The 25515-nt window shown below is 47.4% G+C and overlaps 7 protein-coding genes across 7 annotated transcripts; 5 read left to right on the top strand and 2 right to left on the bottom strand.

Moving 5' to 3' along the window:
* Positions 1-461: 461 nt before the first annotated feature.
* N7478_011243 (uncharacterized protein) lies at positions 462-1811 on the top strand (the record flags this gene model as incomplete). Its single annotated transcript, XM_056927457.1, has 3 exons — positions 462-514; positions 682-890; positions 949-1811. The coding sequence occupies 3 exons, from the start codon at positions 462-464 to the stop codon at positions 1809-1811; spliced, it is 1125 nt and encodes a 374-aa protein (XP_056774505.1).
* Positions 1812-2409: 598 nt separating this feature from the next.
* Positions 2410-3812, top strand: N7478_011242 (uncharacterized protein; the record flags this gene model as incomplete). Its single annotated transcript, XM_056927456.1, has 4 exons — positions 2410-2455; positions 2579-2853; positions 2950-3330; positions 3429-3812. The coding sequence occupies 4 exons, from the start codon at positions 2410-2412 to the stop codon at positions 3810-3812; spliced, it is 1086 nt and encodes a 361-aa protein (XP_056774504.1).
* Positions 3813-5726: 1914 nt separating this feature from the next.
* On the bottom strand, positions 5727-7393 carry aspB (septin AspB; the record flags this gene model as incomplete). Its single annotated transcript, XM_056927455.1, has 4 exons — positions 5727-6365; positions 6458-6924; positions 7006-7290; positions 7390-7393. 4 exons carry the CDS (start codon positions 7391-7393, stop codon positions 5727-5729), a joined length of 1395 nt encoding a protein of 464 aa, XP_056774503.1.
* Positions 7394-8795: 1402 nt separating this feature from the next.
* N7478_011240 (FACT complex subunit POB3) lies at positions 8796-10936 on the bottom strand (the record flags this gene model as incomplete). The annotated part of the gene is made up of 5 exons (XM_056927454.1): positions 8796-9153; positions 9237-9842; positions 9893-10410; positions 10478-10700; positions 10929-10936. The coding sequence occupies 5 exons, from the start codon at positions 10934-10936 to the stop codon at positions 8796-8798; spliced, it is 1713 nt and encodes a 570-aa protein (XP_056774502.1).
* A 1840-nt stretch (positions 10937-12776) lies between these two features.
* On the top strand, positions 12777-16503 carry N7478_011239 (uncharacterized protein; the record flags this gene model as incomplete). The annotated part of the gene is made up of 2 exons (XM_056927453.1): positions 12777-16209; positions 16268-16503. 2 exons carry the CDS (start codon positions 12777-12779, stop codon positions 16501-16503), a joined length of 3669 nt encoding a protein of 1222 aa, XP_056774501.1.
* A 4003-nt stretch (positions 16504-20506) lies between these two features.
* mfsA (glucose-inactivated glycerol proton symporter STL1) lies at positions 20507-22120 on the top strand (the record flags this gene model as incomplete). Its single annotated transcript, XM_056927452.1, has 1 exon — positions 20507-22120. The coding sequence occupies one exon, from the start codon at positions 20507-20509 to the stop codon at positions 22118-22120; it is 1614 nt and encodes a 537-aa protein (XP_056774500.1).
* Positions 22121-24594: 2474 nt separating this feature from the next.
* On the top strand, positions 24595-24831 carry N7478_011237 (uncharacterized protein; the record flags this gene model as incomplete). The annotated part of the gene is made up of 2 exons (XM_056927451.1): positions 24595-24709; positions 24746-24831. The coding sequence occupies 2 exons, from the start codon at positions 24595-24597 to the stop codon at positions 24829-24831; spliced, it is 201 nt and encodes a 66-aa protein (XP_056774499.1).
* Positions 24832-25515: the final 684 nt, after the last annotated feature.

Below are 25515 nucleotides of genomic sequence, written 5' to 3'. Positions count from 1 at the left end.
TCATCGGCATGATTTCGGTGCTGTACTGCATCAACCTGCATCAGCGAAAAACGTCGGGATATGATATTCCCCCTTACAGCTGCTTACCCGAATCTTAGTGGATTACAACTATGTCGACGAAACGGATGAGATAGCCCAACTATACATTCGAGAATATGAATCCACAGTATCATTCTCCACGGTATCGGAGAAACGTCGAGGTGAGACATCTGTTGAGAATCACACTCTTCACGAGCGCTCCATTCTCAACGAGCCCGTTCGATCACAATCATCGGGCCATTTCATGACACCTCATGTGCATGATAGAACTCTGAAAAATTATTCGCCGTACGCGGTAGAGTTGTCACCGAGGATCCACCCTTCACTTTCATCAGCTTCTCCTCATCTCTCATATAGCAGCAATGCATCCCCGGGGTCTAGAGACTATCTTTATCCCGCGGGTGTCGAACTGCCTAATTTGAATGAGCGCGAAGCCTGTCTCATGCGATATTTCGTTGTTCAACTTGCCCCCTGGGTATGTGCCAAAGATTCGGCAACATATGTTCTGTTCGTCGGTGCTAATAACTACATTTTTATTCAGTTTGACATATGCGACGGAGACAGAAATTTTGCTTGCACAGTGCCACTACGGGCTCGAACATGTCCACCTCTACTTAATGCCATTTATACTGCCTCCGCTAGGCACTTAAGCCGGATCAAGAGATACTGGCATGGCAATAAAGTACATTATGGTGGCAAGATATTGCCGGACCTTAAGCCAGAGACAGCGATTCACTACCACAACGAGTGCATTGCGCATCTTGTTTCAATTTCAGACCATTCGCGAGAAGCTCAGGATGAGAATCTTCTTGCCGCGGCTGTAATTTTACGTTTTTATGAAGAAGTTGATTGTAAGTCACATCCAAGTCAATGGCCATGTCTTACTCGTTGTTAATGAGAGATGTCTAGTCGAATCAATGGGCGAAGACACTGAGAACGGATTAAAGGGAATTCACATCTTCTTGAATGCCCAAGTAAGGTCCGCAGTGTCTGGATACGGCCTCCGGCACGCCACATACTGGATCGCCCTACGACAAGAAATCACCACAGCGTTTAGTAAACAACGAACGTTCCGCCTCCCCTTAGAACCCTGTGAACCTTATCGATCCTTTGAGCCTGCCGATGACTATGTCTGGGCAGATAGACTAGTCATCCACTGCGCCGATGTATTACAATATTGTTACGGATCCGAAGAAGAAGACGTAACGAGGGACCGCAGCATCTCCTCGAGCATGGGTATCATTCGCCAAGTTCCGGGTGCCGACATGCGCATCGCGCGCTACGAAGAACTCGTCCTTTTTGAAACCTTTTGGGCTGAGATGGGCCCGCCCAGTTTCAAGCCTATCTATTCCCGTGAACCTGACCGCTCACGCGGTGAAGTCTTTCCCGAGCTGTGGTACCTGAACAACTGCCACGTTGCAGGTCTTCAATTCCTCGAACTTGCGCGAATTCTCCTCACGGTTTATAACCCAAAACTTCCCCGTTTAGGACCTGGTCAGCGCACAGCAATGCGATCAGTAGATCAAAAGGTGCGATCCATTGTACTGCGACTATGTGGCATTGCGCTTTCCAACGAGCATAGTCCTCCTGGTCTGGTGACAGCTTCGGCTGCGATTGGAATGTGTGGAGATCGTTTTACCGAGAGATTCGAGCAAGAGGCTTTGCTTGGATTACTTGTCAAGCTAGAGGATGAACATGCGTATCCTACGTTGAGTACGCAAGAATCGTTAAAGCTCGCGTGGGGGTGGGAAGGGTACGGTGAATCGGAGTAACTGCGATGCTGGCACGATGTCATGAAATTAAGTTGTATCACTGTAAATTCCGATGATCGCGATAATTAATATACTTTTTTTTCCTCTGTCTCTCTCTGTTCCTTGGAAGAAATAATCAGCTGCCTCAATTGCGGAGAACCCTCAACCAGAAGGGATAAAAAAGTGGACAAGGTGGGGGAATATCAATCACATTAAGTTCCATAAAATAAATAAAACAAATCATTAACTTCTCCATTATCCGCGCCTTGCTAATATTTTAATGATCGGGAACCTAATTCCAAGGTACACGCCCTCCACCAAACCCCGTACACAAATGAACGTGGGGGGGGATTGAAGTGTGGGGGAAGTGGAGTAACTAGAGTAACTGGGGAAGGTAATTGTCGCCGGCAGATTACTCCTTCCAGCCTAACTCTCGCTACGCCCCCAAGCCACGATGTCGGGTGTTTGATTGTCCGCTGAGGGGCAGAAGGAGGAGAACAGCTCAGCAAGCTAGAAATTCTGTAGCTTTATAACTAGTTTGATCTGGCAATCGTTTTCCATATTTCGCAAATCATCTCCGAAATTCGTTATCTTTTTATATATACCCAATTCCTTCATAATGACCGACAAGCTTCAGGTAGCCGTTGCAGGCATTGGACGCATGGGTAAGACTTTCAATTACCCCGCGAGCTCCGACTTTGTGTGCTTTTCGTTTGTTTTGAACACACGAGAAGACCAGACAAGACCAGACAAAAGAATGAATTGGTTTTAATTTGTTATTTGCACAGGTATGCGCCATGCGCGTCACTTTGCAACTCTTACACCCCGTGCCGAGCTCATTGCTGTCTGCTCTCCTGTTCAGGCTGAGCTGGATGCCGCTAAGAACGAGTTCAAGGGTGTCCACACTTACCTCGACTACGAGGATATGCTGAACCAGGAGAAGTCTCTCCAAGCTGTCGTCGTCTCCAGTGCTACCACCGTGCACGCCGAACAAGCCATCAAGGCAATTGACCGCGGACTCCACGTCCTCTGCGAAAAGCCCATCAGCACCAGTCCCGAGATTGTAAGTTGAATTGGAGACCCCCATGCAAAACAGAACAGAACAGAACTCGACATAACCAGAACCTAACATACTAACATCTCCTCTTCTCTTTTCTAGTCTCAATCCGTGGTCGACGCCTACGCAGCCTCTATCAAGAAATTCCCCAATCAAAAAGTTATATGTGGTTTCTCTCGTCGCTTCGACGCCTCATACCGCGATGCACACCGTCGCTTGGCGACTGGCGAATTCGGCACACCATCCGTCTTCCGCTCACAAACCTGCGACAAGCTCGATCCTAGTGGATTCTTCGTTGCCTATGCCGAGTTCTCAGGTGGTATCTTTGTGGACTGCTCTATTCACGATATCGATCTCGCTCTTTGGTTCTTCGGTGAGGACATCAAGGTTAAGAGTGTTGCTGCAGTTGGTATTACAGCTGTGCAGCCTGATCTGCGCAAGCACAATGATCGCGACAATGCGGTTGGTATTATTGAGTTCTACGTACGTTTCCTTCCTCCTCTCTTCCCTCTTTTCCCCCTAAAAGAATGAACCGCATCACAAAGAGAAAGAAAAAAGATCTAACATTCCAATTCAAATAGGGTGGCAAGATCGCTCAACTCTACTGCTCCCGCATGATGGCCGCCGGTCAAGAAGACTGCACCGAAATCTTCGGCACAAACGGCAAAGTCGCCATTAACACACAGCCCCAATTGAACCTTGTAAACCTATACGAGTCCACTGGTATTCGTCGCGAGATTCCGCCAGACTACTACGGCCGATTCCGCGACGCCTTCATCACCGAGGCGAACGAGTTCACAGCTTCTTGTCTTGATAATACCCCTCCTCCTCTTCGTCTCGACTCTGCTGTCAAGGCTGTTACTATTGGTTGTGCTTTGCAGGAGTCACTGATTACTGGAAAGAAGATTGAGTTCGGTGAGGACGGCGACCTTTTGGAAGTCACTTCTGGAAGTTTGATTAAATGATAGAATTGGTATGGATATAGACGAGGTACTCGATATTATATGAGATGATATGATAAGATACGAGTTTCTGATTTGTTTTTGGCTGTTTCAAGTTATTGGATTATACCGAAGCTGGCTCTTGATTAAGTTTGCAGTTGAATATACAATGTGATCTGAACTGTTTCAATCTCTGGGCCGTGCAGACCAGAACATCATAATCTCAAGATCTTTTTAATGTTCTGCCCCACTTCTCAGGAGCTCCAGAATATCATCATGATATACCGCGACCTATAAGATCAACAACGTTCCCCCCCCCCCCCCCGGGCCAGGAGGCGGCGATCTGCAAACACTGATGAGGACAGAGAAGGCAGACGTCTTCCCCATCATATTTATACCAGCTCATTCCTTTCCACCATTCTTTGAAATTTTCCAGCCACATCAACTGAATACCCGACATTCATCATTTACCATTGTATCTATCCAACAATAAATACCCCTACAATGCCCAACGAAAGGACCATGGACACCGAGGCAGCAGAGGAACCACTTGATCGAGATCATGATATTCTCTAACCCTTCCAATTCCTACTCGCCGCTCGTCGAGGCAAAACAGACCCATCTATCAAGAAAAATTCAATCATCCCAAATGACCGATCCGTAAGATTCTCCGGCGACACAGGCTCCAAAAGCAAGCTCAAGCGTGCATCTTTCAATATCCAATTTCTGGGGCTTTTCGCTTATATGTCCAAAATGTAAGTGAGGATTAGGATAATATACAAGACCAACATCATCAAATCAAAAATCAACTTAAGCTAACAGAGTTACACATACCAGAGTGCGGATCGTAATATGTTCTACGGGCTCTTTGGCCGTACATATTCTCTATCCCTGAATATGAAAATATGGAAACAAAAAAGAGAAGATGGAGACTTTCAATATCCCCTATTACTGAGACTGGACTACTAAATGGGTGCTATGGTATGGTTGGAGTGGTTATATGCATGTATTTGATACGAGTTTATCTCAGGTGGTATCTTAATTCTTCTGTAACTCTGGATCTGGATCCGAACTCGTATCAGTTTCGGGTTACGCGTGCTTTGGAGGAAGGGGGATGGGAGTACAGGGGTGTTGTATCTGATTCTTTGGATAATATGGAGAAGGATTGGAAGAGGAACTCGGATCAGGGGACGGTGGAGAAATTTACTGTGGAGGGGATTGTGGATCAAGGAGATCAGAGGCAGAGTAAGAGTCAGGATGATGGGGTTTATGATATTCATGTTTCGATTCACAGGAATGGGAAGTTTAAGCTATCTTTCCGGTGTGCGGAAACACAAGCTAGGGGTCAGGATATGGGTGTGGGTTTGAGTTAAATCATCAATTGATATTGGCAATTGGGATGGCAACTTGGGTGGTTGTATAGGAATATCAGATCTTCGTCGTAGTTTCCTTAATAGACATCTACATCTACGTATACGTCTACGGATACACTACAACTACCAGGTATAACAAACTAAAGTAAAAGAGATGCCGAAGCGCTTCGATGGACTAACACATGGACAGGCGGCCAAAAAGAACCAAATGCCCCAGGACTAGGAAAGTAAAATTAACGAGAAAATGAGCGGGTAATAGAGCACACAGAAAAAGCGGGCAAGAACAAGATATGGCGTAGCAAAAAGTACATCACAAGAAGTTAAGAAGAGGAGAAAAGGTCTTAGGCGACCCCGCGGATCGTATTATCAAAACCATTCTTTTTGCGATGCGTGGGCCCATCCAGTGGAAGATAAAATAGCAGTGCGTTAAGGAGATAAGAGGGAGTGTGGGGTGAGACAGCAAGGAAAAAAATAACTTCAGAGAGCGGGAGAGTTTGGCGGGAATGGCAATGGGAATTGGAATGGGAATTAGCGGACATCAACAGCGGGCATTGGAGTTGGGGTTTTAACGAAGCGAGAAACCCTTCCGCTTGCTTCCCTTTTCTTCGATGGGACGACCACTCTCGAGCCGGCCTTTCTTGTCCTCTAGCTCCTGGCGTTGCCGGTCGAGCTGATCCTTCATCTCGCGATGTCGGGCATAGAGTTCGTCTTCGCTCTGTTTCAGCTTGCTTTCCTTTTCGGATACCTTTTGCTGGAAGACCATCTTCATTTCGGCTTCCATCTTTGATAGCTTCTGTTCGTGCAGGGCGCGCTCCTCCTCCTGCTTAACGGCAGGGTTGACCTCCTTGAACACGCTGGGGTCCTGAGCAACACCCATCTGGGTGAGCTTGTCCGAGCGGTAGTTCTCGTACAGGAAGTTGTTGGTGTGCTCCTTGAGCTCCTCCATGTGGGTGCGGATCAGCATCTGGCGCAGCTTGACAAAGTCACAGTGCTCCTCGTTGTCGACCTCGATAATACCCCATGGGTAGCTACGGCCACGGACACGACGGCCATCAGCAGCGCTGACCTCGGAGTTGGCACCAACAACGGCGAAAGGTACCTTGGACATGATCTCGTTGTTCTCGGCAATGGTCTCCTCGTCATCAAGCTCGTAGCGGGGACCCTCGAAGATCTGGATGGAGTGGTGCTGGATATCGGCAAGAATCTATATTTTAAGAGTAATAATGTCAGTTAAAGATCCTAATGCAAATTCAATTGCTCAAAGTCCAAAGATTCCAAACAGGAGATAAAACGTACGCGCTCCTTGAAGTTGGCAACCTCCTCGTCGGTCAGGGTATCGGCCTTGGCGATAACGGGAATCAGGTTGACCTTGGTGTGCAGGCGACGCATCACCTCGATATCCAGGGGCTTTAGGGAGTGGCCAGTGGGCTGAATGAAGTAAACACAGGCGTGGATGCGGTTGTCGACGATGTTGCTGCGGTTGACCTTATTCTCGGCCTCAAGGTAAGTGTCGAAGCGCTGCTCGATGTTCTCAACAATAGGGCGCCACGAGTCATCGTTGTTGACGAAGTCACCGAATCCAGGAGTGTCGACGACGGTCAAACGGAGGCGGACACCGTTCTCCTCAATATCGGCGCTGGTGGACTGAATGGAGACAGTTTTGGGGATGATATCGGCGTTGGGTCCAGTACGCTCCTTAGGGGGGTACAGGGAAGTGTTGAACAGGGTGTTGACGAGGGTAGACTTTCCGAGACCGGATTCACCTAGAGAGAAGAGTCAGAAATATTGATTCCATGGGTAAATCCATACCAGCTGAATCAATCTGTATTATAGATTTCACGTACCGACCACCATAACATTGAAGTTGAAACCCTTGCGAACACTCTTGCGGTGCCACTGGTTGGGCAGATTGGCGAATCCAACATATCCGGTGAGCTTGCGGCGGACAACGTTCTTCATATCGTTTGCAGCTGCAGCAACGGCCTTTGGGTCGCGGGAGCTAACTGTCTGGGAAATACCGGTTCCCATGGGGTTGCTGCGCTCAACGAACGGCGACTCCTTACCACTGCTGGGAGTGGGGGTGGGAGAGTCGCGGGACGCGACGGGGGAACCATTCGCAGATGGCGAAGCTAAAGAGAAATGCCATCAGTCTGCGATTCATTCATGGGAGGGGGCCGGATCTGCCTTCCGGGGATGATGACGGCTTTCGTCTCGGGGATTTCGCTTACACATGACGAATGTCTGGACAAGGAATTAGGGGGTAGGATGGGTGGACGATAGAAAAGTAACAGCTAAACAACCCCTATAGTTCAACTCAATCGTCAGTATCCGCATTGACAGAGGCTGGTGGGGTCCCATTGGAATCGAGGGAAAGGGCAAAAAAAAAAAAAAAAAAACTTCATGATGATCAGAAATGTCAGGAGAGATGGGTGCATACCTAAACGAACAGTGTTCGAAAAGAAAAAAGGGGGGAGGGCAATTTTTCCAGAAGAAAGGGATTAAAGAGAAAAGCGAATGGAAGAGAAACCGTACAGGTCTAGAAAGAGAAAAGGAAAGGAAAGGAAAGGAGGTGGTGTAGTAGGAGGGAAGTTGAGGCCCAGTCTGGGAAAGAAAGGGGGGGGACGTGTCGAAGGTGTTCGGGCCAGCTATTACAGAGTGGGTTTGGATCGACCCGCGCCAAAATACACGTTGGAAATGGGAAAAAATTAAGAGAAAAATTAAGGGAAAATTAAAGAAAGAAAAGAAAGAAAAAAAGATACATCAAATTATTTAATGCTATAATACTATGTATCATAAATCCTACCACATACATCCCAAAAGACAACACACCGCAGAACTGAGCGCATTCCTCGGGGGTTTTGACTGCATTTGCATGGCTCTTTCACCAACACACCTACATATGGTAATTGAGCTACGGCTACTACTGCATTTTTTGTTGACGAACTACGCAGTTGAGACAGAGACAGAGGTTGGCCGAGGACAAAGTGAAGAACCCAATTCAAACCCAAGAAGCATTGACCCGTCGGATATCAATTCCCCCCGTTCTTGCCAGTTCGTTCTATATCTCCAGGGCTGTTTATAGGTATCATGATCTCGAACATGTAGGACAGTATCTCCGATCTACTACTTCAAAGATTCGTTGAAAGAGAAAAATGAAGGTCTAAACCTACGATATGGGTTGAACCTCTCTGCATGTTGAGTTTGTCAGTTATACATGTACAGGGCCCCAGTTACCTTGTATACAGTCTGTACACAAGTCTGTACTCCGTGGCTCAACATCGAATGGATCAGGGGTTAAACGGGGGAAATGACCACGTGATTCTCCACTGGGACCCAGTGGAGTCAGCAGTCAGCAACTCTAACCCAATAATATCAGAGAAGAGGGAGAATTATAGATAGCAAAGGAATAACTAATCTTGTTGTTAATTATACTAATTCTTAGGGAGATCAGCCTAATAAACCCAGTGGCACTGATGATTTAATCGAGGTTATAGGATGAGCTCCAGTATAGAATTTGTTCTCCATCTTAGAAAAAGTAAAACGCCATAGGATAAACTAATCCTGTCCCAAAGTTAAAAAAAGAAAGTGAGAAAAACCAACAGTAAAAAGAGATTTGTAAACTAGCTGTACATGTTTATTTGCCGGTCTTGCTCTTCTTCTTAGGCCGGGTGCTTTCATCCATATCAACATCTTTGTTACCGCCACCATCAGAAGCATCGGCCATCTCCTCGTCACTGCCTCCACTGCTCTCGTGGTCAGAGTCAAACTCCTCAGCCACATCAGAGTCTGAGGAGGCATTGAAATCCTCGTCGGGAGAATCAGAATCCTCATCAGCCGAGCCACGGTCGGCAGCGACACCCTCATCACCACTGGAATCCAGATCATTGTTGTCAAGGGCTGCCTTGAGCAAAGTAGTGCTTTCTTCAGCCATTTCGTTCTTAATGCGAATACCCTTAGCCTTGAAGAAGTCCTCCAGCGGTTGTTGTTCCTCGCTAGAAAAGAAGTAAAATATTAGACTCAAGACTCAAGACTCATGACACGAAGAAATTGTAAGAAATTGTCCAAAGTGACTTACCGATTAATGTTACTGAACTGGTGTTCGCCCTGACCGCCCTTCAGGCTCACTGTGATGTCAAAGGTGCGGCTGGCCGAGACAGCGCCGCCAACACGCGACATCGTCACCACCGCCACATGCTCCATCTGAATGTAAGACGCCGGTTTGGGCACGAACATCAGGCTCTTATCTAGGAAGTAGAGGAGACCCTCGTTGGCCTTGATGGAACACTTGACACCGTGGTGGCCGTGATGACTGACGAAGTCTTTAGACGGCATGATCACCTTTTTACCGGATAGACCTCGGAAGATCTTGGTGACCACCTGATGGATCGGTTCCTCGTAGTGTGGTTGCAGCTTATCCTTGTATTGGCTTTGCAGCAGGTCCTCTGTCATATTGAGTTCCAGACTAATTTCCTCGTCCAGCTTCAGCTGCATAACCAGGAACGGGTAACGGGTCTGACCCTGGCGCAGAGGAGGGTCCAGACCCAGCACAATGAGCGTGTGAGTGTCGTCATTCTTAGGGAGCAGGAAGAACTTTTTGATGGCGGAGTATTGAATCTTGTAATCGTATGTCTTACCGCGGAGTCGGAAGGATGATTCGTACATGTCGATATCGAAACGACCACTAAAAACCGGATAAGTAATGAAATTGTTGGAAAGGAGAGATGTACCAACCGAGGTGTCAGATGCAGAATATCCAGGAACGTAGCAAATGTGTCGCCAGCCACATCTCCGATCTCAGCCTTGTCCATAAGCGTCTCGTAGAAGAGATTGGCCGCGTTTTGCTCCTCTTTCTCTTCTTCATCATTTTCTTTTCCTTCCTCGTCGCCCTCGGCATCCTCTGCCTTCTCCTTCTTCACAGCTGTGCCTGGGATGTAGAATCGCATTTCCACCAACTCATCGGGGCCTGCAGCAGCCTTGCGACCGCGGTTCTTAGTTCTACCAGCAGGCTGTCCATTGGAATCCGCCGTTGAGAGTGCGAACTCCACCGCCACTTCGTTCTTTCCAGCAAGATTGGTATTAGAGATCTCGGAGTATGGGACTTCAAAGGCGGGTCGATTCTGGACGCTGAAGGATAATTCTCCCTTGGAAAACTCTGTCTTTCCCCAGTTCCATCCTCGCAGGGCGTGTTCGCGGGCCTCAACGTTGATCCCGTACCAAATCTTGAAAGCCTTGGACAAGCGCTCGAAATCCTAGAACAAAGAACAAAAGTCAGTCTCAGCAATTTCGAGGCGCATATTATCACATCCAAGCAGTTACCTCTTGGTCAAAGCCATCCAGCTGAATGACACCAGATGATCGCGATAGAATCCTTAATTCGAATCCTTTCGCGGCGCGACTCCATTGAGCGCCACCGATGTTGCTGCTATCTAAAGTAAAGGTGTCACCGCCGCCAGATGGGCGCCAGCCCAGACCGCTCTCTGCCAACTTGCATTTGCCGGCGGTCTCGGAGAGATCTAGGTGGATATTGTCAAAGCTCTCCCTTAAAGATAGTCAGCGCTGTTGGAGTTTGTGGAGTCCAGGGGAGATCGTACATGATGGAGAAGCTCTCTGTGAGTATATTTCTGGAATCGGATCAAAAAGCAAAGTTTTATCGGAGATGTCGCAGATGAGGTGCAGGTTGGACGGGGGGAGAATGGGTGTGGGGAGGAGGATTGATAGCTTCTCAGAATTTCTCGGGAGTTCGCGTTGTCGCGCGCCGCAGGGTCACCACTTCATCCAATTTGGGTATTGTTGGTGCCTGAGGCTTGAATTGCCAGAGGCTTGGAGCAGACCGAAGTATCTATAACAGTCATCGTTTATTGCATACTCCAGTTCTTATTTAGATGCCTAATAATGCGATGCTAGTATAAAGGTAATAAGCTTCAAGTTCTAATAGTTTGAAAATTCAAATTTACCACCTGGGCAACATTTCTTTGAAAATTATTACATTTTAGTCGCAATTGAACTTCAAAATGTTTGGACATATATCCATAGCTTGCCCCGTTCAAGTTTCAATTTTCACCCAGGCCCGGGAGCCTAAAACACTACCTAGCAGTTTTCATTAAGCATGAATATTTATAGTCATGAAATTTCGAGTCTATCCTTCCACGGTGTCCAATTCTGGACCACCAGGTGTTGTTTTAGGCACCAGTTGGTGCTCTTTCATCCACCTTGAAGTCATCGGCACCATGCCACCTTCGAACTATAGCTGCAGCCCTAGCGTCCACAACCAATTTTAACCTCGTACGCTAATTATGTTATGTAAATACTGAACCATATTCTTTCTAAGTTTCATAAGTTTATCTACTGAGAGAACTGTGCTGTATGATAAACTTTAAAGGAAACGCCCTTACTTCTGATCCAGATAGAAAACTTGAAAATATGCTACCACACACACTAGATAAAACATCATACAAAGACGTACTACTGTGGAGAGCGTTGCCTAAAATCTTCAGACACAGGACCCATTTTGTATCTCAGATGTCCCAGAAGACCGCGTATGCATTCGGTCGTTCAGGTTTCATCTGTGGGCCCGGGGCCGTTGTGTTCTATATTTAAGATCACTCGCCATACTAAACATCGATTTTGATCTGGAAATGACCGGTCGACCCACTCTGTATTGGAGCTAAAGGGCTGTGCAGAAGAACCGGGCATCGATAATAAAAGTGCTATGAAGCTCTCAACCAGCAATATTTCACCAATATACCAATATAGATGTGCAATTGTTATGGTTCATGCTTGAAGATTATAGTTTAGTAGTTAACGGTAGGGATACCAGGGGAGGAGATTTGATGTAGATCCTCATATCAACCAGCAGCTAACCGTCATTTCGACGTAGCTGGATATTAGGGGTTCGTGGACGGTCAAAACAGTGAATCTAGGAAATCTCTGAGGATTCTAATATATCTTATAGAATATCCAGAGGACATCGTCATAGTTCGCGATGCCAATCTTAATAGGCTGTACAGTATGAATTTTTCCATTCTACCACTGGCATGACCGCGATAACATCACCCACGGGCTACAGACCCACAATTAGACGGGAGGCTGGGATGTATGAGCAATGATTGGATCAGATCCCGTTAATCTCGCCTGTTTAGTGCTGATGTGGATTCGAATCTTGCTAGTTTGCTTCTCTTTCTTCCCCCTTGAGTCAAACACAGTATTCCCCCAGGCCCCAGGTGGAAATCACTGTATTTGAAGTATTTGACGTATTTGACGTATTTGGGGGTAATGAGCTGTATTGACTTGACCACCACAATCAACATCACCATATCGGCACTTTCGCCCCTGTCAAGTTCTTCTCTTCACCCCCATCACCACCAGTCATTCGTTGATTTCTTCTTTTCTGCAGCGAGACTTCGGTCTCAATATGCATACCACATTCTTTTGATTCTAAATCGGATTTTTTCCTCCGTGCCACATTCTTTACGTTCCTTTCTACGCGTTACTCCTGAATTGCTGCCTTAAACCAATTCGGCCCTTTTTGTTCCTCGTTGGACCACCCCCCCCCCCCCCCTCACCCCGATTCAAAGATCGAACAACTCACTTTCCACCTGTCGTCGCATCCTAAACAATGAAGACCTCTTCATTGCTTGGACCCGCGGCGGCTGGTTTATCGACCTTCCTGACGATTTTGCCGACCGTACACGCCTTAACATTCGATGCCGTTTCGCTTCCCGAATTAGACCTGTCCCAGCTGGGTCAGATCTCGATCACCGGTGATTTCGATGGCGTTACCCTTTACGAATATGAGGGCCAGTCGGAGGTCACTCATTCTTCCAACACATCATCAATCCTGACGCCGCTACCTAATGGCATTCTCACGAACCTTTCGACCGCCGATGCCCCGATTCAAGCCATGTGCTCCTTTACGAAGAAAGACGGAACCTTTGCCGGAATTTTTGTCGGTGGTAACTTTACGACTTTGGGAGGTGTGGAATCGCGTGGTGCTGCCCTGTTCAACCCGAACTCGACTACCGTTACGGCTCTGCCAGGCCTGAATGGTTCTGTTGCTGCCGTCGCATGCGACCAGAGCACGAACCGTGTTTACGTGGGCGGAACCTTCACCCACAAGAACAGTTCCAATGCGATGGCCTGGAGCCCCGACGATGGCTGGACCGATCTTTCTTTCGAAGGGCTCAACGGACCCGTCACATCACTCTTGAAGGCGGACAATGGACACATCATTTTCGGAGGATCTTTCGACGATATTGGTAATTCTACGACCAATTCCACTAAGAACGAGCTGCAGGTGCTCAACCTGGCGGAGGCGACCGTTACTTCCGACGCTAAAACCACCCTCAGTGGTTATATCGATCCCCGAAATGTTATCTGTTCAACAAGTGGTAAAGCAGGCAAGGGCCAGACCTGGCTTCTTGAAGACAACGCTCCCGGATTCTGGCATGCGGAGTTTGGATACACTTTCTACCCATCGAAAATTCGCCTTTACAACACTCATATGGATGGACGTGGTACAAAGACCTTTAAGCTCCGCGCCATCCCCGATGATGGTATCATGAATCTAACATATACCGATTCATCCGGCAAGAAGGCCGCTTGTGACCAGTCCTGTCCACTTTCCAACGACTCCAGCGAAAAGTACCGGGAATTCACATTCGTTAACCCTGTTGGCATGCCCGGTCTGGAAATTGACATTGACTCATGGTATGGTCAAGGTGCTGGCTTGAACGGAATCGAGATCTTCCATCAGAATATTCTTTCATACGCCGTTGACAAGTACAATGAGCCCACCTGTGGCGATATTGAATACCGCGCCAAGTCGACTGTCACCGGCACATGGAGCACCGATTCTACCTACCTTTCTGCTCAAGTGACTGACGCCAATGCTACCGATGCCTCGGTGGTGTTCCAACCTGACGTGAAGGAGTCTGGCAAATACGAAATCTTGATGTTTACCCCCGGATGCGTTGAAAGTAATACGTGCGACTCCCGAGGTGAAGTTAACGTTACTGTCACAGCTGCCAAGAATAGTGCGTCAAACCCATCTTCTACCACCTTTCCTCAAACGAACAATGATGTCAGCCAACGTACGTTATATTCTGGACATGTCGACAAAGCCAGCGATTCTTTCCGCCCCAGTGTTACCCTTCGACCAGTTGCGGGCCAGGGAAATGTCAATATTGCTGCTTGGCGTGTGCAGTTCAACCCACTTTTCAACATGACCAAGAGGTCTGATTCGGATTCAAGCTCAGACTCCGACTCCGAGTCAGGAGATTTGAATGGGTTATACGACTATGATCCGACCTCCACAGTATCATCCAACAACGCCGCTAACTCAACTATTGATATGGTCGGCGGGTCGCTTAACAAGAATGCCTCGATCCTGGCTTTGGCGGAGTATGACGATGTGATCTATGTGGGTGGTAACTTTTCCGAGAAAAGTATCAAAAACATCATGTCCATCAGCGATGGAAATGCTACTGCAATGCCAGGGGGCGGTTTGAACGCCGCAGTTTTGGCCATGGCTACCCTTGATGAATATCTCTATGTCGGTGGAAACTTCACTGACAGCTCTGACGGTGGTGTTGATGGTTTGTATCATGTCGCAGCATACTCATCCTCCTCGAAGAAGTGGTCAGCGTTGGCAGACGGCTTGAACGGGCCCGTTTCAACAATTTTTCCCATTGACCTGAATGTGTCGTCTACCGTCAACGAGACCACTATTGCTGTCAGCGGCGATTTCACTCAAATACGTGCCAGCAATGGCAACAGTGCAGTTTATGTGCCAGGATTCGCTATCTGGGTTCCTTCGAACAAGACATGGCTTGAGACCCTCAATGTGACTCAAATGGAGTTTGCTGGTAAGCTGGCTGCGGTCGCTTCTGTGAATGATACTTCCATCCTCGCTGGGAGCCTCGCCACAGCCGGATACACGACTTCCGATGCAATCTCTCTGTCAAGCTCCGATGGCGATATCGATCTTATCCCTGTCACTATCAACGTCAACAAAACGCAGTCTACAGGTGGTTTCGTTACTGGTGCCTATGATAATGAATCTGGTCGCAATATTACCATTTATGGTGGTCATTTCAATGCCACTGCCAGTAGTGGATCTTCCATCTCTCACGTTGCGTTTGTCAATGGCACTGATGGATCTGTCTATGGACTGCCCCAGGACTTTGATAGCAACTCAACTGTCCTGTCTATGGCTGTTTACAACGACACCCTTTTCGTTGGTGGCAATATCACTGGAAATATCACCAGCGATTCTCATGTGAATGGGTTCTTTGTGTACGATTTGACCGACAAAGACTTCCCATCTCAGCCGTGGACGCTTTACGGATCTGGTGATTCACCTGTTACTGTCAACTCTATTGCTCGTCAACCCGATTCATCTGATATCTACATTGGAGGTAACTTTGAAACGGCCGGTTCTCTACCATGTGCAACTGTGTGTATGTTGGACTCCAAGGCCAACTCCTGGAGCTGGCCTGGAACGGGCATCAGTGGAAGCGTCGTTGCTCTTGAATGGGCAGACTCGAAGACCCTCTATGCCGCGGGTAACATGACAGTTGGCGGCAAAACTACACAGGTCGCGACTTACAGCACGAAGTCTCAAACCTGGACTGCCGTGTCTGGTGCATCCCAGTCCGAAATCCCGGGAACGCTCTCTGTATTCACACCCGCCTCCGCAGACGTCTCCAGCTTTTGGATCGCTGGTACATCGTCCAATGGCTCAGCCTATTTCCGACACTACGACGGCTCCAAGTTCCAATCCCCTGGTGACCTGTTTTCCGAGGGAACAGTCATTCGTGGATTGGAAATTCTCCCTCTCGACAAGAACCACGATTCTGTTTCACTTCTGAGCGACGACCAAACCCTTTTGATTCTTGGCCAACTCGTCATTCCTGACTTCGGCAATGCCTCGGCTGCCCTGTACAACGGAACCGATGTGACTCCATTCATCCTGTCATCGAAGTCTAACGGCGATGCTGGTAGCATGGCACAAATTTTCACCGAGAACAAGAACCCGTTCTCCACCAAAAGTGAGTAGATGAGTCACTATCTTTTTTTATCGAATCTCTGCTAATCCTTACCTCTTAGCGAGCCACCATTCCAACGGAATTGTTGTTTTGGTTGCCTTTTGCTGCGCACTGGGTTGCGTCTTCCTCATCGTCGCGGCTGGTGTCATTATGAACAAGATCCAGCGCCGCCGCCAGGGTTACTCTGCTGCACCGCAGACGTTTGGCACTGACCGACCAACCGACATGCAACGCGTACCGCCAGAGTACCTCTTCAATTCTCTCGGGCAGCCGAATCCCACTGCCCCGACAATTTAATGTCTATTTCCTCCACCACATTTGCTATGCTGCACAAAATCACTTACCACTCAATTTACCCTTTGAGCCTGGTGTTTTCCTCTTGTCTTGTATTTCATCCGAAAGCAATGTTTGCTATACCCATCCCTCATTAATGTTTGATTTGCTAGCGCATCTCCTATTCACTCTCGCGCTGGTGTTTCCCCGCGAATCTTGTTTGGTCCGCCTCTTTTTCTTTCAATTTCCAATTTTTTTTTACTTTGTGGCCACATCTGGCCTCATACCTGTCCACTCAGATTTCCTTGTGCATATCCGAATAGAGCTGCATCCTCTATGATAGCTTAGCTGTATGTAACTTAGCGTTTACGTCCCGGGGGCGTGGATAATATGATTTCCTCAATGCCAAATTTCTCTTTCCAATGTGAGGCTCAATGTAAGACCGTACTTTGAATAGTTGCATATAATTGCTTTTTCTTCGTTGTGCATCCTCGTCCCTTCGAGAAAAATGTAAGCTCAAGATTGGGACTCTTGACCCCTCGCTTTTCAAGTTGTGGCTGGATAGGTCTGGACTGGACTATACATGTAGGCAGGATGACTTGCATCAAGCACAAACATTTCGAATTCGTCAGTCAAGATCAAATCTTACGTGTCGCTTCGGGTCACACCCCTGCATGTGTATTTGCTTATTCCTCTTCAATGGTCTCGAGGATCTGTAGCCTTGACTCCAAAACATAGTAATTTCGCATGACTAAAGAAGGATGAAGGGAGAATCCTCTCCGCCCCATACCCCAGACCAAGACCACAAGATCAACGAGATTACTTTGTAGATCTTGCACATCTATTCCTTCTTATAAGTGATCATATGGTATATATCGCGCAGGGCAACAATAAAAATAAAAATAGCATAGAATAATAAAAATATTATGAATTCTCCATTCGCGGAATTCCATAATTTCCGCCTTAGTCCCTCTTCCCTCGCCGCTTTAACCAGATCTCCGCAAGCAGCGAAAACCCCTGGACCCGCGAAACCTACCCAACCCATCCAAAACCCAGTGAAAAATCCACGCTAACACAACCCACATGCAACCTATTCGACCATTTGGATTCCTAGTCTCTGCCTCGCAAATGATTGCAGCCTATCGTAACTAGCATCGCGTGACTGATCCCAGTCCTATCCCGATAGACCTACTCTTACGAGACGACCGTGCAGCCGAGCAATCTAACCAGTAATCCTACGAAATCTAATTTGCTACTATGATCCGCGAGGCGTTCTGTTCACCCAGCTCTCCACAATATGCCAATGTACTGCTTTGTTTTCACTGTGCACTGTGCATTGTGCATTGCAGTGCTGGAAAGTTTGCTGTGAAAGGTTAGCGCCTTGGCTTACGGATACTTCGTGTGCATCTGTTCGCGGAATCAATCCACAGTGTAATGGGGCGGTTCTTGGGTCTTGGCTTGGCCTTGGAATAGGATTGTTAGATTCAACTTCAAAGGCATTGATCGCGGAGTTAATTTAACGTATACCGGTTTTTGGCGCGTGACTTGTTTATGATCATCGTCATCTCTGCTCTATTTTGTCTTTTTCCCGGAGGATCTTTGCCAGGATGGGATGGAGATAGACTCGTGGGGACCCCGCGCGTTCCTGACAGGTTAGAGATAATGATGTTAGGCTCAATAGATCTTGAGTTTATCTTTCTTGATGTACAATGGCCGTGATAGCTAGCAGAATAGTAGAACAGTATCCTGTCTACGTCGGTTCCTTGCCCACAGGGCAGAGCTTGGATCGAAAGTCCTCCGCGAGGCATTTTTTTCTTGACATTCCGTCATTATCATAACATTTGAATAACATCGTCTCCAGTCTGGGCGTTGCCAAGAGACCACGAAGACCGGTCTTTTCTTGTGCGCTCCACATTAATTTCAATCTCGCTGGGAACATCTACCACTGATGCACCTTTCTTGAATCCAACCAAAATACTGGATTATGAATGTCTTACCGATCCTAGCCGAATGGAATGAGTATTGATCGCTAAAGAGTTAGAAGTTGCGAGGCTCTGGCCCCGGGGGCCTTGTACCTATGTTCTACTGTTTATTTTTGTTGTGACTATACTCCATAATTTCTCCATATTCTCATTCCATTACCCTTTTCTGCTTGAAGGAATTGCCATAAGTGACCTCATGACTGGTGCCATTAATATGACATTCTGAATGTAACGTATGAAAAATCGAACATTCGATTTAAGCCCAACGCCTCAAGCGGTTCAGGGCTAGCCATTCATCTGGATACCCATGGATCATAGCGCGGAATGGCAATTCTACCACCGGCACACCCCGTCCACATGGCAAAGACCTGAACGCCACTACTGTCAAAGCGCGGCTAAGCATTCGGCCTGGTTGTAATCCGTAAGCCTTTTCCCGAGAAATATCGGGATCACCTCAGCGAATGTCCGGCATCATGTTAATTTCTTTTTTTTTCTTTTTCCTTTTTGATCGTATACAGTAGAAATTTCTCAAACATTGTATCCACGGCTGGCCAGATTAGTTAATTAAGCGAACGGCTAATTAGCAGTCAGAACGGGAACAAGGTTCCGCTCCACTACCCAATAGCCAGTTAGCATCACGTAACACTACAGAAGTGGACTCGATGCGGGAAGAGTCCCTTGTCTAATTATTAATAGGGGATGCCCCGCCGCAAGGGGTTGATGGAGACCAGGGGGCCATAGAGAACCCGGGAAGGAATTCGGAGATCTGTGCAATGCGGATGCGGATATGCGGACCAAAACCACGTTGTTGACGGCGTGGAGAAAGAGAGAGGGGGCCCGAGATTCAAAGATTCAGGTTTGTGAGAGTGCGAAAAAACGCCTCCAACGTAGTAGGCTCATCTGGAGAAGCCTTGTTCGCACCGCGATCCCCGCGGGGATGGCCTTGAGCAACACTCGGGACCTATAAGGGAGCTGGAAGACGGACTCGGGTGGGCCGTGATCAGAACGCCGGCCGTCGGCATCGGGGCATGGAGAGAGAGTTCGGGGGCCAAAATGAATAGAATAGGCAACTGAAACGAGTTTCATGAGTATGATTCGGTTGTACCTACTCGGCCGCTTTCTAGGCAGTTTCTGGGCGTAAAAGGAGTTTCGGGTTATCCATGTATCCAAACGTAGCAGAAGGAACGAATGGTAGATGGAGGAAAGAGAAAACTCAGACCCTGGACCCACTTCTTCATCCCCGTAATTCCCCGTAGATGGCAGGGGACGCACTGTGGTAGGCCGGACCAGTTTCTCCATGAGGTAAAAAGATTGGAAGATCCTCCACCATGATCCATGAGCCAATCCATGTTGGTTCTCCACATGCAAATGGACAAGATAGAAAAAAAAGAATGATAAAATTAAATAAAATTAAACAACATAATAGAATACTTATTATTATGGAGAAAATCTACGGCAAAAAGCTCATATCAAAGCCCACGCCTTCAGTGGCGGTATAGAACATTCGATACTCCAACATACCAATCCTGGAACATTCCAATAGAACCACCCCTTCTTCCCCCCCATTCGTAAAATCGAAATCTCAAATTTCTCCAGAAAATCTCCAGTTTCTCAGCGCCACGTTCCGACGCCCGGAAGCGGCATAAGCACGTATGTGGCGCCCCCAAACCAAAAACTCAAAGCCACTAGCCGCTTGGCCTCCCTTGGCATGTCGCGAGACCTGCACGCAGAAGGAGCCGACTCTCAGCCGCTATGCATCTGATCCTTTCCCGATGCCTCGCGAGACTTGCCTTGAGTGTCCACCTGCGACGTCACCCTCCAAACATTTTCTCCTCTTGGCGCTACGGTACCAATGTACCAGTGTACCCACGTACCAACGGTGGGACGCATAGGAACGGCTGACTCCCCGATTCAATGCATGTACGGAGTAGTACATAAGGCTCTCCATGCCCACCCCCAGAGTCCGAGCTTCTCCTTTTTCTTCGTCGCCTTCTTTATCTTTGCCTCTTGCATCCTCCCTCTAGTATAGGTCGAGGTCAGTCAAGATGTGGACTACAACATCCGGCCTGAGGGGCCGCAGCCTTCATTGGGGTATTACCTTCATTTCCGTTATGGGTTTCTCTCTGTTCGGTTACGATCAGGGTCTGATGTCTGGTATCATTGGTGGTTCCGAATTCACCAAGGAGTACCCCATTCTCGCCGATGCCGCGTCTATGCACGTGCAGGTCCTGCGTGGTGGTGTCGTCTCTTGTTACGAGATTGGATGTTTCTTCGGTGCTATCTTCACGCTCTGCTTCGGTGAGCGTATCGGCCGTACCCCTCTGCTTGTCGGTGGTGGTATTCTCATGGTTATCGGTACTATTATCTCTGTCGTTACTTACAGCGACAAATGGGGTTTGGGCCAGCTTGTCATCGGTCGTGTTATTTCAGGTCTTGGAAACGGTATTGACACCGCTACCATTCCCGTTTGGCAGTCTGAGTGTTCCAAGGCCCACAACCGTGGTTTCCTTGTTTGCTTCGAGGGTGCCATTATCGCTGTTGGTACTCTGATCGCCTACTGGCTCGACTTCGGAATGTCCTATGTCAACAACTCCGCCCAATGGCGTTTTCCTATCGCCTTCCAGATCATCTTCGCCATCATTGTCTCTATTGGTGGTCTTATGCTCCCCGAGTCTCCTCGTTGGTTCATCATCAAGGGTCATGAGAAGGAGGCCTGCGAAGTGCTTGCTGCCCTGAACGGCACCACCCCCGACTCCGAGGAAGTCCTCACCGATATTAACCTGATGAAGGCCGATCTTCAGGCTGTGGAGGGTGCCCGGGCCAACTGGAAGACCCTGTTCACCTTCGGCAAGACCCAAGAATTCCAGCGCATGATGATTGGTTGCTCTGGCCAGTTCTTCCAGCAATTCACTGGTTGCAATGCTGCTATCTACTACTCTACTGTCCTTTTCCAGGACAGCTTGGGTCTGTCTGCCCGTATGGCCTTGGTTCTCGGTGGTGTCTTCTCCACCGTCTACGCCCTTGCTACTATCCCCTCGTTCTTCATGGTTGAGAACGTTGGTCGTCGCAACTTGTACCTCATCGGTTTCGCCGGTCAGGGTAGTTCTTTCATCATTGCCATGGCTTGCCTGGCTGCTGGTGGCACAGAGAACACCAAGGGTGCCATCGTTGGTCTCTTCCTGTTCATCGTTTTCTTCGCCTTTACTACGCTCCCTCTGCCCTGGATCTACCCTCCCGAGATCAACCCCCTCCGCACCCGTACCATGGCTTGCTCTGCTTCCACTTGCACCAACTGGATTTGCAACTTCGCCGTCGTCATGTTCACTCCCGCCTTCTCCAACGCCTCTCCCTGGGGTCTGTACCTGTTCTTCGCCGCAGTCAACTTTTCTGCCCTTCCCTTCGCCTACTTCTTCTACCCCGAGACTGCTGGTCGTGATCTTGAGGAGATTGATATCATCTTCGCCAAGGCCCACATTGAGGGCAAGTGGCCTTTCCAGGTCGCCGCTGAGCTGCCTAAGCTCACTGTCGCTCAAATCGTTGAGATGCAGCGCGAGCTTGGCCTCGACATCCCCGACCACAACGTCATCCAGGAGTCTGAGAAGGCTGAGATGGCTGTGAGCTCCGGAGAGAGCGAGGAGAAGACCAACAACTCTGACTAAATGGTCAATGCATAATGGAGGGGCACATGTACATTCGGGCCCATTTGCTTCTGCATTTCCATCCTGGAGACGGAAAGCATGAGGTCACGACCGCTCTGATCAATTGTAGAGTGCTTTGATGCTCACATTATTTATATTTATTCCCTTTCTCATCTGTTTTGGTCCATTTATTTCATTCTGAACATGCTCTAGTGGTTAATCGCCACCTGCCATTTTTTTGCTGTCAGATACTATATTTCCTGTACTTTCTTTAGATATCTCTGTATCTATTGTCAGATACTCAATTTCTTTTCTTTATTATACCAGCCCAAAATACAAACGGTCTATAGGCCAATTTCTCTATTGAACTTGCATTCATCTTTCAACTCGTACACTCGTACCTCCATATCTCCATATTTCGGGTATCTTCCGAAGGCGGGACGCCACCACCACCACCGTCACCTTAGCGGCAATCAATTTTAACCATTTTGCCGATACCCCAATGCTCCTCATTTCTGATTCCTCCTCTCCCCTGGGGGCAAACAGCCAACCGCACTGACTTCAAGTTCAAGTTTCCACGGTCGAAAAATTGAAATTGAAAAGTTTGAATTGCCTCTGAAAGCCACTCCCGCCAGCCTTACTCTAACGTCCTGGATAGTGGATCTTTTACTTCTGCTTACGCCACGCGAACTCTGGGCATACGTAGATACTTGGCACAGATGCAAAGAAAGTCTACGATCTCGTCAATCTGCGAGGGATCGACAATCAGAAAGACAAGAAAACTCCGAAACTTCCGCGCTTTGAGTTCGAGAATCAATCCAGAAACTTACCGTTGGATGCATTGACCTGTCAGTCCTGAAGTGGTATGTACACCGATTATCCTTCGGGACACTCGAGTCAGATATCACTTTGTGTAAGTTTATTCTCGGAGTACATTCTAAACTTTCCCCGTTCATGTTCTCTTCCCTGCAGAATACGATTATTATAGGGCAAGTTTGCCGTGAAGAACCCTGTCAAAGCGAGAAATGAATCTCGTAACGAGAATGAATCCCTGCATAGATGGACCTATAGCGAGAAAGATCTCACCAACAAGTCCAGTCTACATGTGCATGTAAGCATACACTAAAGTACGTAGGACGCAATGCACGAGAACGGAGTAAATGCCCGGAGCAGTAGCTCGGATCCGCATGGTAAAAGGAGTAACTAAAGAAATCCCACTACAAATTGCAAGACGCAAACTACACCAATAAAATCCACATGCCAAATCCTCCAAAGCCCGAGGATCTCCGCGTAGTAACCAAAAAGCAAGGCATGCAACCCGAGGCAGCCCAAAGAATAGAATCCTTTCGACGCCACTTAAGCAGACAAAAAGCCTACTGCGAATGTGCGCCCAATCTGGGATGGTCATCTGATCCCTGACTCGAGAGTGCGGGGGAAAAGACGGAGTGGAAGAAGGAAGCCAGGATATCACTCGAGTTCCCGGATTTCAGGAGCGGCGGGAATTTAGCTCAATATGGAGTAGAGCATCCAGACTGGAATCTACGCGGGAACCCGACACGGGATGGGGTTTATAAAAGCGGCAAGTCGGTGCCCCACGTAGCAGAGGGCGCTAACTGGTGGATGGTGGATCCTCCGATTCTTTGAGTGCCCGACGACCTTCGGGGTTGGAGGAATTTCGCACAAATGAGCCCATTCGAGCGAAGCATAGAGTTTGTATTATGAAGGGAGAAGGCTATATGTTGAATTTGCTGAAGATAGGAGTAGCTCTTGCGTTATTTAATTGTTAAGATGATAGCGGTGTCTTGCGTGATATTGAGATGAGGGCCGAGTGCGGAGGGAAGGCTTCCAATGTTACCGTCTTTCTTCCAGAATTATGGTGTCTCAAAAACCAAAATAGCTTGAATCGCCGTGTATAGGGCTTATTTCGAAATCTAGTCTGTCTCTTCTCTTCTCTAGTCTTATTTAGTATGCCATACTAGCTAGAGCTGGACACTGGTCGCCATAAAAGACATCACCTGCCAAAACACTTGTGTCAAGCCTATCGCTCAAATAAAGTAATATCGATGCTCAGTAGGTTGCGAAGTAGAGCATTAAGCTTTAATGGATTCTTGGTATATATTATGTGGTACTATATGTGTTATTTTCATGTTTCTTGCAATATTATTTATTGACAAGAAGTTTGGCTAAACTCTACCTAGGCACGAATCAAAGATCTTGAAGGCCATGCTGTGAGCTTATGAAGTAATAATCTTTTTCTGTTTCCTTCAATTTCTATGAATAATGAAGTAAATGGCCCTAAAACTTCTATTTGACTCTAACTATACAATGCTGTTGTGCGATGCGATGCGAGGCCTGCCAATACCAAGATATGGACAGCGATACATCAAGCCCAAAGAAGATCTTTGTAGTTCGTCAGGTCTTATTAGTGTGACAGGTCAAAGACCTACCCTCCTTTCTAATGATTTGTTAGACTCATATTGACTATATCCCAGAAGATGTCCTTTGAGCCAACTAGTCGCCCCCAGCCAGTAGTGGATCCGGGGATATTTAAAGGATGGGCTAGACTCCTCGGCGAAAACCTTGAGACTAATAGTGATCTTACATCTGCAGGTACGCATCATAATGCATTTCAATTCCACGTTTTAGAGTGGGGCGTGATGATTTTCGTGATCCAGGAACCACATCAGCAACGGCGTGAACCGGATGCTTTGAGGATCGACAGAACCATGTGAAGTATCGGTGGAACATCTCCACACTGAACCTGAATTCTATCTTAAGATCAATTGTATCCTGTGGCAGTATTTGCTTATGAGTATAATGAATACATGATGTAAAAATGTCCTGAAACCATTTTGGCAGTGGTTTATGAATCGATATATGGGATCTTATTTTCACTGAATATAAGGCGACTTTTTTTTTTTTGGCAATTATTGTTACGGCTGTGCGTATGCTCTTCAGGCAATGAATGTAAGACAGCAAGGATTAGAAAGCTTAATGTGTTTTAGCTGTCATTTAAGCTCACAGCTGGATGTTTCAAAGGAATGCTACTAGAGCGAGAACTAGCCTGAGATGTCGAGACGTGCGGATCGTGATACTGTTGCTATCGACATATTATCAGGTCTTTATTTTCTTCAAAGCTGTATATACTATGAACTACAAAAACGCTTCATGTAGTACGAGCCGCGTCTTTCTTTGTACTGGGTACTTGGCTATAGTATGGGATTTATGGCCCTTATACATTCATATTGACAGTCATGTGGTGACCCATTCAATGATCCACAAACGATTTACCATGCAGCTTGTCAGTGAGCCAATCACCTTTGATGTATATCCAGTCATATATTTTCTATATATTGATGTGAAAAAAATCAGTTTCTGGTTTATATGTTGTAAATAAATCCATTGTAAGTTGTCTA

Source organism: Penicillium angulare (genome assembly GCF_028827245.1).
Source record: "Penicillium angulare strain IBT 27051 chromosome Unknown utg000008l_segment0_segment0, whole genome shotgun sequence".
In the NCBI taxonomy this organism is placed as follows: Eukaryota; Fungi; Ascomycota; class Eurotiomycetes; order Eurotiales; family Aspergillaceae; genus Penicillium; species Penicillium angulare.
The sequence above is the reverse complement of the archived record's forward strand: the minus strand, read 5'-3'. Positions and strand labels throughout refer to the sequence as shown.